The following is a 17,475-nucleotide window of genomic DNA, read 5'->3' as shown; positions in this document are numbered from 1 at the left end:
TTGCCAGTCTTTTGTCTCTGTAAATGAGAGAAGGTGGCAGATATGGAGGTTTTGTATAATCTGTTAGTGTAGTGCCACCAGTATGGTTGACACTTTACTTGGAATTAGTTTCTGTATGTCACTGTGTTTTAAAATCAATGAGTTTTTGTTTTGAGTTTGAGTCTTTCTTTGAAATAGTCATTGAGTTAAGTGTTTACTTCTGTAGGTAAAATAGTATGATATAATATGAAGTAATTGCAGGAAATTGCAATTACTTCATATCATTATATTATATTTCATAATATACTAATTTACTTTTTTTCACCCCCCCCCCCCCCCCCCCCCCCACACACACACACACACATTTTTTATGGTTAATACGCCACTGCCTGCATGGATTCATTTTGGATGCAGTTTTCTACAACTAGGTAGACTAATAGTTGAATAGTTGACTAATAAAACTTTGATGTAGTTCCTCTCTGAAGCTACAGAGGAAATCTTTAAATAAACGTCTGCTTTCAAGCCTCTCATCCTCTGCCTTGGACGGCTCGGCAGCCGGCGTGGTGCTCTCTATCCAGCACAGAAGGCGGAGGAAGTCGCTCTGCGGTGTCCGGATGTGGACGTGGCATAGCGCTGCAGTAGTTCCGCTGAATGTCCGCTTCTGATACCAAGAAGGGATTAGTGAGCGACACCCTGGGACGATCGGCTTCTTAGTTTGTCGGCCGCCGGGTTTCACCGTTTACCACGAACAAAAGATAGCCTTACAATTCACACCACCTGGGAGGTAGGTTTCTATTTGAGAGCAGTTCACGGCTGACATCTTTACCCGGCCTGAGAGGGGGTCTTGGATTTCGCTACGCTTGCTAATGCTAGCTGATGCTAAAAGGAACTGCTAGCAGCGCTATGCGAAATGTAGCTGGAGGTTACTAGCTTAGCTAGGTCGGCTAACATTTGTTAGCTCTAGCGGTGGCGATTTGGTCACAGCTGATTCAACCACTGCTGCTGTCATCATGATTCAAGTTGTCCGGTTGCTAACATTAGCATGCTAAGTTAGCTAACACGCATTGGAAGTTGATGAAATGGACTTAGTAGCGGTTTATAGTATTAGTTTGACTCGTAGCTGTTAGCTTTGTCATGTGTCAACCATGGTGTGTGTTGAAGGTTTTAGTTGACATGTTATCTTGCTAATGTCAGCTAGCTTGCGAGCTAATAATTATGCGGCACACTCGGCTTAGCTTTTATGCTTACTTGGTCTGTGATATTTTTTCCTAATATGTGTTTTTTATTCAGTGACTCATTTTGTGAGTTTTGGATTGTTTTACGGTGTTTAACAGAAATTGCTAACCGAGTTCTGTTAGTGTGCAACTCCAAGGGAGCCGATGTGGGTCAGTCGGTAGGCCTGACTTACTAAATAGCTGCACGGCTCCGGCGATTGTATTTCTCGTTGTGGCACCTGCACTGCTCAATTATTCAAAGGCCCCGCTCGTTTAGCCCGTGTTTGTCTGTTAGATGATACTCCGTCATATAGTTCAGGCCAGTCTCCAGAAACCATGTAAATAAGTAACATCACTCATTCCAACTGTTGGCAAGGTTGACAAGTGATGTTTGGGAGTAATCATCCTCATAAAGTTGATTGACCAACTAATGTCTGTAGTGGATCTCACCTGGAGAGGCTCCAAACGGTTGATCTGGTCTCTGTAGAAGTTTTTCCATGTGTAGTAGTCATTGTTTGAAATAATAATGCAATCTGAGGGTGTGTCCAACTCAAACATGAAAAGCCAATAAAGATGTTTGTCACCAAACCAGGAAATATTAATGTCACAGACTTGTGCAGAAATGTTCACAGCTGACAGTGTTTGAAATCAGAAATATTTATCAATTCCAGAGGGGAATTAATTCAGTCGTTTGTTAGGTCAGGTGCAGACCTAATTGAGGGGCAAGAAACAAAAAAAGACGTCAATGACAATTTGGAAAACATTAAATCACACACATTTTTTGGACCATATTTCCTCTTTGGCACCCACAGCACAGAAGACCAGGAAGGCACAGACTCGTTTCAGCTCCTTTCACTTTGTTACCATCCTAGCTTCAGAGGATTTAACCTTGCTACTGTCCTATGATTTGTTTCCCACGCCTAGAGGTTAATTGAGTTCAGTTTTAAATAACATAATAAAAATGTTTATGAACATGTCCCATTTTTTTCAGATTTAGGGATGAACTGAAGATGAATGTAAACCAGCACACTCCAATGGCCTCTCCGTATGGCCAGCCCCAACCTGGCTATGGCCAGCCCACTTATGCTCCCCTGGATGGGGGCTACCCGACTCCTTATGCACCTTACAACGGCCCTGCTTCAGCTTATCAATCTGGAGTTCCACAGCAAGGTAAAGAGCAGCTTCTCAACATGTGTGCGAAGCAACTCACTCGTGATGCTCTTTTAAGTATTCAAAGCCCAACCTGCTGATCTCAACTGCCTTTTCATTCCTTCATTTGGCTTCACACACTTCTCTACATCATCTTGTATTTCAGGTTATTCTCCTTTCACAAGCTTTCCCTCTAAGGCTGTGGCAGCTAACCCAGTCTCTGACCTCTCCTCTCCTCTTGACTTAGGTAACTACCTCATCTCTGTTTCTTGCTCATTTCACACTCCACATGCCCTGAAATCATCAAAACCTCTGCAGCCCTGCTGTTTTCTCAATGTGTAGTAATATCAGTGAAAAGAAAGTTACACTTTTATGTACTCAGCCACATAAGGTAACGGGAGAATTTAAGCTCAGTATGCATCATTCTAAAATTGTCCAATGTTTATTTCCAGCCTTGACCTGAACATTTATCTATGACTGACACTCAGAGCAGACAGTCATTGCAATGCTGGATGTGATTCTAACCCCAGAGACAAAATCTGGGAAAGTAATCAGTTAGTTCTAAAAATGTGTGTTGGCCGCTGCTGCCTGTAGCCAGGTTTAGCCACGCTCATTTTATCACATTTAATTTTAGATACCTTTTAAGGCAGGTTTGTCTTTTTTTGTGTGGTCAGTTGTGTGATAGTTTATTTGTGTGTTTCAGGTCCCGCCAGAGGTCCCCCTGCTTCTGGACCCCCTCCTGCTTCAGCACCTCTGCAGTATAATCAGTACAGTCACAGTCAAGGGGACATGCAGAATGGACCCCCACCAATGACACAGGCACCTCCCAGGTAATTACACATTTGTTTATGACTTTTTAAAGTCTAATTCGTTAGGATTTCCTTTGAGGTCAATCATGGCTAGGAGTAGAGAGAACTCAAACATGCCTTTGTGCAGTATAACACAGTCATAAAGACATAAATCATAAAACTGAAGGGCATAAGTGAGTCGGAAAGAACACATGATTTTTAAATGCCACTGCCAGAGGTTGTGGGTTTTGAACAAAACTGGTCATTGTGAGAATGGTCAATGTATATTTTATTTCAAACTTAAAAGGGGCTGTGTGAGGGTTTGATTTGATACTACTCGCCTTCTAATGGTACAAAAGGGGGTTCAAAATTCATGTGACCACACCAAAACATATGTTTCCAGGCCTGCTGTTTCTCAGCCATACAACCCAGGAGCTATGAACCTGTCGCAACCCTCCTATCCCCAACACTATGGGCCACCACCCACAATGCAACAGGTCACCAACCAGATGACAGGGATGCAGATCACCTCTGGACCACCGACCCCCGCGGGACCGGGATATGGTAAATATAAGTTGATGTGTACCAAACTTGAATATGTTCAATGTTTATCATTGGATTAATCACACTGTTGTCTGTTTAGCTCCCCCTCACAGCTCCCAGCCTCCTGTCAGTACTCCCTACTCTGCCGCACCTGCGCCTTCCTACACCCAAGCCCCTCTTCCTGTGTCCTCTGCTCCTACTCAGCCACCGCCTCCCAGTGCCCCTGCCACTTCTCAGCAATACTATGGAGGCCCACCACCTCCTTCTCAACAGCCATTCAACTCTTCTCTTCCCCCTACCTCTCAACAGCAGTTCACCTCTTCTGTACCGCCTCCTCCTGCTTCTCAGCAAACCTTACCTCCCTCTTCCTACTCAGGTCCTGTGCCTCCACCCAGTCAAGCTCCTCCTCCCCCAGTTTCCCAGCCACAGCAGTCCTTCCCTCCACCTCAGCCTCCTTTCTCCTCAGCACCTCCACCTCTCAGTCAGCCTGCCTTCTCCTCTGGCCCGCCTCCTCCTGCCCAAGGTTCCTTCCCACCCCGGGCACCTCCTCCTTCCTCTCAGCCTGGGTCTTTTCCTCCCCCCGGTCCTCCTCCCACCTCAGCACCTTCTTGTCAGTACCCGGGTCCCATGCCACCGCAACAGCAACCCCCTCCATCCCAGCCATCCCCCTATCACTCAGGGCCCCCGCCTCCCAGAGCTCAGATGCCTCTCACCTCAATGGCCCAGAGCAACCACCTGCCTCCAGGACCACAGGGCCCACCAGGCCCTCCTGGGGCCCTGCAGCAGCCTCCACCACAGCCTGGCATGCAGCCTGGTTACCCTCCTCAGCAGAATGGTGAGTAGCCAGTAGATGATTGGAAGTTAAAGACACTTGCTATCATTCATCCTTTTTTTTTCTCTGCAGGTGCATTTGGACAGGTAAGAGGCCCACAACCTGGCTATGCAGGTCCTTATCCTGGGCAACCCAACTATGGAGCTCCTGCACCAGCCCCTGCTCCACCTGCACAGAAAAGACTGGACCCTGATGCCATTCCTAGTCCGGTAAGAAGACAAAAAAAATGTACACACAGCTTCACTCAAAATGTTTGGGTTTACAACACAATGCTTAGCATGTTTGGCACACATTACTTTTAAATGTACTTGCACTTGACTATCAAAGTCATCAATGCTACTAATCTATGATCTATAATACTACTGATCAGTTTTTGTTTTATTAACAAGAGTTCTGTCTGCCGTTCCGCACAGAGATTTCTCCTCTCACGCTCCTCTCGTCCTTTTTTTCAATCTTTGTAATTATTCATTTTGTCCTGTTTTGCACAAATTGCTGGACAAAATTTGAATGTAAAGCAAGCGTCTGACATGCCGGCTGTGCAGAAATCAAGACATAGAATAGATCCTGATGCTATCCCCAGCCCAGTAAGTTTCCTGTGTGCCTGCCTCGTCCTCTGCTTGCACTAACCCGCCTCCTGTCCTTTTCCCGTAACCCCCTTAACTTCAGCGATAAAGTGAAAGCTGGGCTCCGGGGGTGTACATGGCATATGCATTTTGGTTTTTAATATATACTGGTGATAACTCAAATATCTGTTGGGTTGTCACATTTTAAGTCACAGTGGGTTCATGTTTGACTGTAGTATTAAGTCCTGCAGCTCTATGGAAACAAATATGGCTATAAGTAATAAGAACTTAAACATGCCTTTGTTTTTGATAGCACAGATTCAAAGACAGGAAAAAAATATAAAGACATAAATCAGAGAAAAACAAGCTGAATTTCTTATTGATTTACAAAAATTAGAATAAACTGCAAACAGCAATTTTTAAGCGTTATCAATTTTGGAGAAAAAAAACCTTTACAACCTCCATAAACCAGCTTTTTACTGTCCATGGTGTTTTCAGTCAGTACACTGATTTATTTTTTCCACATTTTCAATTGAGGCAAGTAGAAAAAAGTAATTTTTTGAAATATGTTTTTAGGAGTATCACAAGTTTTAGACCACAATGAATGATTTAATATAGTTAAAAAAAACCTACTAATTATGCAACTTCCTCACTGGATCCCATTCCCACTTCAGTTTGTGTGTCGAATCACGATTTTCATGCAGCCCAGCTTGTCTGTTTAAGAAAATCTTGTGGGAAGTTTAGACAGTCAGCCTGCTCCACCGTAATCCTTTTCCATGACCTGCATGCTAACCTGCAACGTTTTGACTTGCCTACAGCTCCTTGTGTTAAAAGCATGCCTGATTCCATGTAGTTGTAATATTATTTGTGAATAATAATAAACTGCTGCTCGAGCAACAGTTTGTACCATATCTCACCTTCGCTGTGAAACAATCTATCCACATGGTTTTATTGGTGCTTGTGAGAGTTGTGTGATAGTCCTCTCCTGCATGGGTGTTTAATGTTCATCTTGTAGACATAAGACCTGGGCACTGCATGCTTTGTTGTGATGCCATAAAAGTCAGGGATCACACGTTACTGTCTCCTTTTTTTTTAGATCCAAGTAATAGAAGATGACAAGGCTAAGTGCACCGAGCCATTCACAACAGGGGTCAGGGGTCAGGCCCCGCCACTGGTCACCACCAACTTCCAGGTCAAAGACCAAGGTCAGTCCTGCTACATCCAGTTAAACCTTCAAATGTTTTTAAAGACACAGTTCACCCCAAAAACAATCAAATTACACTCTCCTGTGGTCAAAGAAGTATTTTTTGACACTTTCAGCACATCAAGCCTAGTACCTCATACATAGATGGATATACAGCACGACAGGCCACAGGGTCTTGGGGTGGACTGTCACTTTAAGACCAATTCTGTTCCCCAGCTCTTTCCTAGAAAAGTTTTTTAAAATGTATTTTTCTTCTGACAACTTATGGAGAACTGCCTGTTTGTTTAGGAAATGCCAGTCCCAGGTTTGTTCGCTGTACGGCCTACAACATGCCTTGCACAGCCGACATGGCCAAGCAGTCTCAGGTGCCACTGGCTGCTGTTATCAAGCCTCTTGCCACACTGCCACAAGACGAGGTGAGCAATGATGCCACATTTTACCACTCCCGTGTGCCTCCTCTGTGTTGTGATTGATGTATTTTGAAAGTGCTGAAGGATAGTAGAAATTTAGCCTGAATTTTACACACAGCAGCTGTAACAGGTGGACAGTTTTCACTAGGATTTGAACAAGAGATTAGTTTTTATAAAAATGCCCGATGCGTGGATATTATCAGAGGATGCCTGGAATGTCAGTGGGATAATCTCTCAGACATGCACATGTGGGAGTGGCTGTGTTGACCTTTCATTCTGTCTTTCATTTGGAATGGATTAGATTTTTGTTGCAGGAAAAAACTGTGGAGAAAAGTGGGTGACATTTTTCCGTCTTTGATTTTTATATGGTATGTAGGGCTGCCACTAATTATTATTTTTATATCGATTAATCTATCGACTAATTTATCAATTAATCGAATAATCTAAACGATTCATTTTTCGCACCCCCCCCCTGGGAGGGACATTTAATTTAGTTAATTTTATTTTGGCCTTGAAGATAGGTTCTACCCTAAATGTTTCCTACATTTATTCACTGACAGAGAACATTCCCAGCTTCGAAGTGTATTTAGCAGCTTAAAAAATAGCGGTTTGACTACGAAAGGTGATTCACTTACGGTGCCTTTTCAGGCGGCTCATCATCCTGAATTGCTCCCGTGTGTTTCCTCTTCAGGTGCTCATGCATTGCGGTTGTACTGCTATGGTATGCTAGCGACACCTTACAAAGAGTGCTAACCACTTTTTTATTATCGGCTAACCTGAAATACTGCCACACTTTAGAACCCTTCGGTCTTTGGAAACGTTTATTAGGACACTCGTCAGACGCCGAGCACAACTCATCTCCTCTAGCTGCCATTACTTTGAAAAAGGTTTAGACAGGGCCGACTGGAGCCAAATGTGGCTGACGTCAAGATAGTAGCGCACACTAGTGATGCGGAGGAAAACAGCCGTTCCCTTACAGTAATATAAATAAAACGCGTCGATTAAAAATATTAATGTTGATGACGTCGATTACGTCGAATAATCGCGGCTGGCCTAATGGTATGCCCTCTTCTTTTAGACCCCTCCATACCTGGTGGACCACGGTGAGGGCGGTCCTATCCGCTGTAATCGCTGCAAGGCATACATGTGCCCATACATGCAGTTTATAGAAGGAGGTCGCCGCTTCCAGTGTGGCTTCTGCAGCTGTGTCACAGAGGGTGAGTGATATATTTGTTAAGGTGTGAAAGCATATAGGATGCTGTATTTCTAAATCCTTATCCAATGCCACAGTGCCTCCACATTACTTCCAACATCTGGACCACACTGGTAAGAGGGTGGACTGTTATGACAGGCCGGAGCTTTCGCTGGGCAGCTATGAGTTCCTGGCCACTGTTGACTACTGTAAGGTGAGGATCTGGGATTTTTCCTCAATGTACTTTTTCCTTGCACTCATACGTAAGCTTATATGGTGCTGTTGTTTACACAGAACAACAAGATTCCTCAGCCTCCAGCCTTCATCTTTCTTATCGATGTGTCCTACAACGCAGTGAAGAGCGGCATGGTCAGCATCGTCTGCCAGGAGCTCAAGACCCTGCTGGACTACCTGCCCAGGTCTGATAACTGATAAAAAGGGTGGATGAAATGGAAAATCAGTGCTGCGTTATTTTGCACACTCACATTTTCCTTCCTTATTTTCTGCTTCAGGGAAAACCCAGAGATGGACTCTGTGGTGAGGGTGGGTTTTGTCACTTACAACAAGGTTTTGCATTTCTACAATGTCAAGTCGAGCCTGGCCCAGCCGCAGATGTTAGTGGTGTCGGATGTGTCAGACATGTTTGTACCGCTGCTCGACGGTTTCTTGGTCAATGTAAATGAAAGCCGGCAGGTCATTGAGAGGTGGGTGAACAGCAAAGACTACTTTCGTACATTTTAACACCTACAGACAGATCGAGCTGATAAACGAAGCTCTGCTTGTGTTGCTCAGTTTGCTTGATCAGATTCCAGAGATGTTTGCAGACACTAGAGAGACGGAGACAGTGTTTGGACCCGTCATCCAGGCTGGACTGGAGGCACTGAAGGTGACAGGTTTTTTTTTTTACAGGTTCATGTGGCATAAGCATGTAGTGCTGCTAGTTAATTAGTGCTGTTTTATTTTGTCAGGCTGCTGACTGTGCAGGGAAGCTGTTTGTTTTCCACACCTCTCTGCCTATCGCAGAAGCTCCCGGAAAACTAAAGAACAGAGAAGACAAGAAACTGATCGGGACAGACAAGGAGAAGGTAAACATAACAAGTTAGTTAGTGTTCTAATAGATGACTCCCACGCTCACTCTCCACATGTCCGCAGTCTCTTTTTCAGCCACAGGTTAGCTTCTACAACACCCTGGCTAAGGAGTGTGTGGCTCAGGGCTGCTGTGTGGATCTTTTCCTCTTTCCCAATCAGTATGTGGATGTTGCTACATTAGGCGTGGTTCCTGTTTCCACTGGAGGTTCGATCTACAAATACACCTACTTCCAGGTGAGTCTCATTCTAAATTTCCTCCATGTTTATATGTCTGCTGTGGATCTATCTCCCATGCACACAGAGATCCCAATTTGTTAAACAAACTACAAATCATAATTCTATTTCCGTGGCTCTTATCAGTTGTTAGTTGTTCGTAGCAACAAGCTAAGCTACCTCCAATCTATAAATATGAGTTATATGTATTTGCACTTAACCCATGTGTGTTTCCTTTTCTTCCAGGCTCAGTCAGATCAAGAGCGATTCCTCAACGACCTCAGACGAGACGTTCAGAAACTCGTAGGGTTCGATGCTGTTATGAGGGTGCGAACAAGCACAGGTGAGACTTCAGCATTTCAGATGTTGACAAGAAGGTTTAAAGATGTAGCATGTAAACATTGACCTGATGAGTCTTTGCTTTCTGTCCTTCAGGTATCCGAGCAACAGACTTCTTTGGCTCCTTTTTCATGAGTAACACCACAGATGTGGAGCTGGCAGGCCTGGATTGTGACAAAGCCATCACTGTCGAGTTCAAACATGATGACAAGCTCAGTGAAGAGACAGGGGCACTCATACAGGTGTGTAAAACAGTTGTTTGTGTTTGACTGGTCTAACTATGATTCACTTAAGCTCATTGACTGATTCTTGCTGATTGGGCATTCCACCCTCTGCTAGTATTTATACATACTGTGTAAACAAAGCCAACTCATTTGTATCTCTGTCCTGCTTGTTTTGCTGCAGTGTGCTGTGCTGTACACCAGCTGTAGTGGCCAGCGACGTCTCCGCATCCACAACATGGCGGTCAACTGCTGCTCTCAGCTGGCTGACCTCTACCGCAACTGCGAGACAGACACAATCATCAACTTCTTTTCCAAATATGGTGAGTCTGACACACTTTCAGCAAAGTATCTCAGTGTCATCCTACTATACGGTATTATTAGCTCACAATCCCTCAGGTTTTTGAGCAAGAAGGAGAAAGCTGAAGGTCCTACATGTAATATATCTGTGAATGTGTTTTCGTGTTGCACAGCTTTCCGTGGTGTCCTGAACAACCCTACGAAAGCAGTGAGAGACACTCTCGTCAACCAGTGTGCTCAAATTCTGGCCTGCTACCGGAAAAACTGTGCCAGTCCGTCATCTGCTGGGCAGGTACTATACAGCTTCAATGCTTTTTTAGTTCTGTGTTGCCATGATCTAGATTGTCTTAATATTAAGTTAAAGATAAACTGCTGTGGATGAGCCAGCAGCAAAACATCTTCTACCACAAGACTCATCTAACAAAAACCATCAAAATCAAAACAAGAGTCCTTAAATGCAAACAAAATTTCATTACAGTTTTTTTGGATTTATTTCTATATATTTTAAAACCCTTACTCTGTGTTTTCCAGCTGATTCTCCCAGAGTGCATGAAGCTGCTCCCGGTTTATTTGAACTGTGTGCTGAAGAGTGATGTGTTGCTGCCGGGAGCAGACGTTTCGTTGGATGACCGGGCATACCTTAGGCAAATGATCAGCTGCATGGATGTAGCAGAGACCCATGTCTTCTTCTACCCCCGCTTGCTGCCACTGGTGAGGCTACTAGGGCTGCAACACAAAGTTCGTTACATATTTTAGTGATGTAAGAGTAGCAGCTCAGATGATGTACCTCCTGCTCTGAATTGTGAATTGTGTGGATGACAAATTCTGTGTGTCAAAAATGTTATTCTTTCAATGAACTCAAATCTCTTCAATGTTCCAGATGAAGTTGGAGAGCGGCTCGTTGCCGGTGGCAGTGAGGGACTCGGAGGAAAGGTTGTCAAAAGGTGGCGTTTACCTCATGGAGACGGGACTCCACCTCTTCCTGTGGGTGGGAGCCAGCGTTCAGCAGGAGTTGCTGCACAACATCTTTGGCACGCCGAGTTTCAGCCAGATCGACTCAAGCATGGTGAGAGGAATGGATAAATATTATGTTTAAGTGACTGACTGACCTACTGCCAAAGGTCAGTGATCACAGATATTTAACTGCTTGCATTTTTGCAGTGTTTACAAAGCAGTATTTTGAACCAGTATGCAAATCGAATGCCTACTGATCAGATGCTGAAATTTTTCACCTGACTGCTGGTCACAAGTCTGACAATCTTGGTTTTCTAGGTGAAATGAGGAGTGCAGAATTAGTCGTTTTTCACAAAATTTTGTTGATGCAAAATTTTTAGTGATAAAGTGATGGTTGGGAAATACACAATATTACTTAGATTTTGGACACATTTTCCAAACGTGATGCACATGGTTACAAAATTATGCATCCATTGCATTCTGTTTCAGACAAGTCTGCCAGTTCTGGAAAACCCATTCTCTCAGAGATTAAGAGAGATGATCGACTCTTTCAGAGCTCAGCGGTCACGATACATGAAGGCAAGTCTCCTCTTTTTCCCTTTTCACCCTCATGTTATTTTTCTGTCCTGCAACTGAAGGGTGTTTCTTAAAAGCCATGTTCACACAAAGATGGCACTGTAAATCTCTGAAGACACCCTCCTTATTGCCCCTTTGCTCATTCACAAATGTCAAATGCCGCCCCAGTGCACACTTTCAAAGAGTGTCTGCAATCAGAGGTGGGCCCTGCCTGCTTTGTCTGCTTGCTCTTTCTCATAGCGCTCAATACAGCAACAAAATGCTCTGCTGCTGTTCCACCTTTCTTCCTTTTACACAAAACTATGCTAAATCCATACAATTTGTTTAGCTCCTCTAAATTCAGTGCAGGTGTTTCACCCAGCAAGTGGCTTTTCATCCAAGGGAGGCAATACATTTTACTTGCCAAAAACAATCGTAACTTTGTATGTTATGTTTTTAGTATTTTTTTTTTAAAGTTTTTTTTTTTTAAGATTTTATTACGTGTTGGTCAGATTATTTCCTCAGACCTCGTTTTCACCAAAGGCTTTGCCACTTTTATTACTGCAAACACTCAACAGCTCTTCTCAACAGCTTTTGATTGATCAAAGCTGCAACCTGATGCGCCTGTCTCACCTTCTCCCTCCTCATCCTCCTTTACGCAGCTGATGGTGGTCAAACAGGAAGACAGAGCCGAGCTGATATTCCGGCACTTCTTGGTGGAGGATAAGAGCACCAGCGGGGGAGCATCATATGTGGACTTCTTGTGTCACATGCACAAGGAGATCCGCCAGCTTCTTAGCTAGTTCTTACACCTTTACCTGTATGAGCCACTCCCCGCCTCCACCTGGTCACCTTTCACCCCTCCATGTGAAAGAAAACGCTTTATCCCGGTTTTTTAACCTAATAAACTAAAGCTCTCCTTTGCTGTCTGTCTGCTGAGATCCAGAGACCAGCTGGCAGACACACACAGAGTGACTGTGTATGTGTGTGTGTGTGTGTGTGTGAGAGAGAGAGAGAGAGAGAGAGAGAAAGCTTTACTCTGCCTCAAAATCTGCTGCTCCAACACAGCAGGAGCAAAATAACTGACGAGGGAGGGTAATGTATATACACACAAGTGAACATTTAATGTATGCAACCGACTGAGGGAGTGATGGCTGATTTTGTCTGTAGTCGGTCTGTATTAATGGCACTGAAAGGCAGAGAGCAAACACTTTTTATATGATTGGATCCCGTTGGTGTGGAGGAAATCTACACATGGAAAATGCTGTTCTTTCTCTTCTCTTACCCACTTTAATCATGGCCTTAGTACCCCCTCCCCATGCTGCTCCAATCATCCATAATATGTGTGTGTGAGAGGATTAGCTGCCCATCACCCAGGTGTTTTCCCAGGTGCAAAGCCCTAAGATTAGAAATCAAGACGGATTACTGTTGCGTGAGGATGCTCTCATTAAAGTCTATGCAGCGCTGAGAATACTGGAGACGACTAAAGATTTTCATTTCAGCCTCCTGTGAATGATTGTGACGTGTAGTGCTGCAGACTTTATATTAATAATCCAAAAGTGTAGATGTCCAAAAGAGGAAGACAGAAATGAGCACAGAATAGTAAATGAGTTGTCTCAGCACTGAAAAGTTCAATTTCAGTGTGTAAATAAAATATATAATCTGTACAGAATCATAGAAGATAACAATTTTAAAAGATCTGCCTGAACAGCTGTGGTTTGTTTTTCTGTCACAAATAGCCGAAATATTAAAATCATGACTTTTACTGAACAGAGGAAGATGGGCTTTTTTTGATATGTATGTGAGAGTGTGAGGTAGCTCTGTGTGTGTGTGAATGTGGGGACGGTCCTGGTGAATTTCTCATGAGGAACAGAGGGATCAGCCAACACACACATACTACCCATGAGATTAAACTGAGTCTTCATTTAATCACTTTCTGTTCCTTTTTTAAACAATGTGATTTTGTGTTTGGTGTGTGTGTGTGTGCAGCCCTCTGTTCCATCTACCTTCATGGACTTTGATTGACCCACCGTCTCGACTGTAATCTTAATTTCTGTTCCTTTTTCATTGCCTCTTGGGACTGCTAATAAAATGATTGTTAAAAGTGAGACGTGTGTTTTATTAAAAAATTACATAAGACAATAAGAATAACAACAAATAAATACTTTTTCTTCACAATTACCCTACGAATCTAGATCATTGTTTATGATTTGATGATTTAAATGCAGATGTATTAAGTTGTATTTATTTCATGTTTTTAGTAATCCAACAAAATTAAGTGTTATCTTTTGGACAGTCCAGAGCTATGGCTCTAGGACAGTCACCTGTGCGCAATGAATCCTGGGATATTTTGGGCGCGAGGGTTTCATCAGGAAATACAGTGACGCGTCATTTGACCTAACAGCTCTAAGGTGTGTATGTCGGCCTGTGCAAGCTGTTAGCTTATAGTAGCAAACATTTCCCAAAGGGGGTTAAGGTGTGAAAATGTCCGGTTATGTCGGCAGCTGTTTAGGTCAGAGCTGTCTTTTCCGCTCTGGTTTAGGTAAGTTACAATAATAAGCAAGCGTATGTCTCTTATTTAGGTAATTCTCAGTATTCAGTCAGTGGAAATGCTTTTACTCACTGCTAGGCATATGCAATTTAGCGCAGAAAAAAATATGTATAAAACAAAACACCTGTTTTTACACTTCTATAGTTAAAGTGTAGTTTTCATAGGCCGTGTGTGAGTGAGCCATACTTTGGCCCGAGAGAAGGTACAGTATTCTGAGCAGCAAAGCAAAAACTACATTATTAAGTTAGTCATGTGCATTTACGACAACTAGCATGCAGCAGTTAACATTTTAACACTTAACACTAAGCTAAGCTGTTACAATGAAAATTAAGCAACCAATGACAACAACTTGAACATTTAATTCAAACAAGAAGCAAATGGCACAGTGTTGAAGTGGTATAAAAAAATAAGAATGTATTTTTTATAAAAATAGAATTTATAGAAAATGTCCCCGCTTAATAGTAAGCTAGCCTACCAGTTAGAACATATTTGGGTTTTGATGGGAATTTACCTCTAATTTTCCTTTAAAACTTCATAGGATGATGAAACAACTCCTTCAACCTCGACACATACTGGTGGCTGATGGACCATGGCTAAGTGGTGGACACCTACAACGCTGGACCGCCAACAGCCTCACCCAACAGGTGAGATACACACTCCATCTAATGCAGTGTACAGTAAGAAAGAAGAAGGCAATGCAGTTTGTTCAGGTGCCACTAGATGTAAGCGGTGTTTCACTGGCCTGCCATGTGTCCATGCAGTACCATATTTTGACACCCTGTCATCACTCTTGGCACAGCTTCACATACATAGTAAAACCATTTTAGATACCCAGAGAGCCTTTTGTTGTCAAAGTAAATCTTTTATAGTGGTGCTCAAAAAGCTTTTTTTGAGGAAACAGGAGAAAGAAAAAGGGGAAATCCCTGCAGAGCAGACCGGAGAAAAACATGAAATCAATAGCCATTTGACATACACCTCTCTCTGGTACAAAGAGAGTACATTTAATTGTGTTTTTATGTATGTGTGTGTGTTTATAGTTTTTACTATCCCCTAAATTTGCAATCAATACATTTTTAATGGTCCAGTCTTCTGTTTTGCATGCATTCAGTTTACAGTATTGGTAATATTTGGTCTGCAAATGCAAAAACAAAAACATAATATGCTTTTTACGCTGAATAAACAGGTGATCAGTTGACATGCGTATGAGTTTGTTTACACTTATTCAAAGTGTGTGTAGGTCAGGGTGCATATGTACCATGTTATCAGCTAGCTCCAGGAATCAAACCACTGCCTCTTTGTTCTAGAAAAAGTCTGGAAAGAATGTAAAGTGAGGAATATCATGTAAACATTGGCTCTAATTTAATTTGCCTGCTAAAGAAAATGATTTTGTCTCATTTGTAACCTAAATTATGACTACTCTTTTTAAGTGTTTGAATTTTCCTTTTTTTCAGTTTTTAAGTCATGTGTAAAAGCGGCACATACACACTTTCCCTGTGGGTGTTTAAAATGTGTGGTGAGGTGAATATACGTGTGCTTCCTTTAAAAATCTCAGGCTTGTTTCTATAACGATGTGGAGAAATTTTCAGCTGATGTGTACATGTGTGTGCTTGTGCCTCAGTGAACTCAGCAAAGGGCCTCTGTCAATGCCCCTCAGCTGCTCTGGTCTTCCTCTTCTACAGTTTTGTCATCTTTCACAGTACAGCATTTGTGTAATGCCACAGTGGAAACGAGCACTAGTTGTAACACTTAGAAAACAGAACATTGTGTTTTTGAAGCCATGTGTCCGAGATGTGTCCAGGGGCAGGAAATCCTAGTCATGCCTTATTTAATTAGGTAATGAGATGTTGCTAGGAGAAGTGGAAGTCTGTCTTACAAATGTCGTCTACATCAATCAAGCTCTTAGACCACCACAACACAGCTGGAAAAATGCATTGAGAGGATATTAACATGCAACATATGAAAAAACATATACATGTGGTAAAACTAGACAATTTGAAAAGCATTAGAAGCTTTCTTTAATTTCTGTAACCTGTCCATGGAAATGTTCCTTCTTTTCAAAGAAGCTGTCAGCCAGAAACCAGCAATACATCAACACAAGGATACTTTTGCCACAATTCAAATCGGTTCATCCTTAATGTAATGTATTTAGTGTTTCCCATACCATTATATTAAGGGGGGCTCACACATACAGGTGAGCACGCTCCCAGCAGCAGATAGCTCATGATGTGGTAGTTGCATAGACTGAACTCCATTGACTACACTAAGCTAACAGTACTGATGCCAGCAGGATTTCTGACATGTAGACATGCTGACTAGTTTGCCAATAGTTTGTACTATGAAATGTGCTATGAGTAGATTTCAAATATGTTTTGTGTTCAATAAACAAGGTCCAAATAATTAGAAAAGGTGAAAAGAATTTTTTTGTTAAGATGGATGTTAAGTTAAGGCCTGGTCTGTCTGAAAATATATGGACAGCAAATTTAAAAAAACAAAACAAAAAACTGTGGTATTGTGTGATGCAGTGGGAAAAAAAGTTGGTCTAGAGCCCTGAAAATGGTTTTAAATGCTCTCAATTTATTCTTCAAGTTCTTGCATATTGAACCTTTTTAATCAGTACTACATATTTTTATTACTAATATTTGTCCATGAAACACCACTTTCATGGACATCCATATTTTCATTTTTGGTCATTTACATTTTACTTAATATTTATATACATGAGTATTCTTTGCTAAGTAGAGGCAGCCATCTGTCTTTTGTCTTTCTTCCATCTTTTCTGCTCTGCTGCTGCCATCGGTGGCTGCAGCAGAGCGGGGTTGTGTCTGTCGCCCAAGCTGCCTGTCACAGAAGGAACTGCACGTGAATCCTCCACACGTGCAGTGTGGTGGCAGACGGGCACTCACGCTCTCGTCAGTTGCGAGTCTTTGCAAGCTAAAAATAGCATACTGGCAGAGGAGGGAGAGGAGGTGGAGAAGACTACAGCACTAAAAAGTAGAAACATTGGAGATATTTTTACCTCATGCATCCCCACTGCTGTGTCTCGGTCGTGACTTCTTCTTCATCCCTTTTTTCATTTATTAATCTATTTTTATCTGTGTGCAACCTCCCTGACTACAACCCCTAACAAGTTCTAAAATTTATGACTCAGTGCTGTTAATGTTAGCATTTGAGCCAAACATGTTAACACATCACCACTTGCTAATTCACACCAAAGCCAATATGATTGTGAATGAATGTTTGTGAAGGAGCTTAACATAGTTATAGTATAGAGTATATATTCCTTAGAGACAGCACTGTTACTATAGCAACCATATCCATTATGTTTTTTACATGGAGTTGGTCATTCATTTTCTCCATTCATTCATTGATGCTTTTTCTT

At 42.5% G+C, this 17,475-nt stretch overlaps 1 protein-coding gene across 4 annotated transcripts; it reads left to right on the top strand.

The window, feature by feature from the left end:
• Positions 1-539: 539 nt before the first annotated feature.
• On the top strand, positions 540-13,637 carry sec24c (SEC24 homolog C, COPII coat complex component). 4 transcript variants are annotated; one of them, XM_028430150.1, is made up of 25 exons: positions 540-763; positions 2,185-2,363; positions 2,509-2,589; positions 3,046-3,172; positions 3,534-3,694; positions 3,774-4,508; positions 4,578-4,714; positions 5,021-5,089; positions 6,165-6,273; positions 6,561-6,688; positions 7,761-7,899; positions 7,973-8,088; positions 8,169-8,293; positions 8,387-8,578; positions 8,667-8,760; positions 8,843-8,959; positions 9,027-9,197; positions 9,423-9,519; positions 9,612-9,757; positions 9,921-10,059; positions 10,210-10,328; positions 10,568-10,747; positions 10,917-11,102; positions 11,480-11,569; positions 12,208-13,637. In XM_028430150.1, the coding sequence occupies exons 2-25, from the start codon at positions 2,204-2,206 to the stop codon at positions 12,346-12,348; spliced, it is 3,759 nt and encodes a 1,252-aa protein (XP_028285951.1). In that variant the 5' UTR covers positions 540-763; positions 2,185-2,203; the 3' UTR covers positions 12,349-13,637. The 4 variants fall into 4 exon arrangements, with proteins under 4 accessions (XP_028285951.1, XP_028285953.1, XP_028285952.1 ...); XM_028430152.1 differs by lacking the exon at positions 2,509-2,589 and having other exon boundaries at positions 12,208-12,348; XM_028430151.1 differs by lacking the exon at positions 5,021-5,089 and having other exon boundaries at positions 541-763; positions 12,208-12,348.
• Positions 13,638-17,475: the final 3,838 nt, after the last annotated feature.

Source organism: Parambassis ranga, chromosome 19 (assembly GCF_900634625.1).
Source record: "Parambassis ranga chromosome 19, fParRan2.1, whole genome shotgun sequence".
Lineage (NCBI taxonomy): Eukaryota > Metazoa > Chordata > Actinopteri > Ambassidae > Parambassis > Parambassis ranga.
This window is presented reverse-complemented; position numbering and strand designations above follow the sequence as displayed.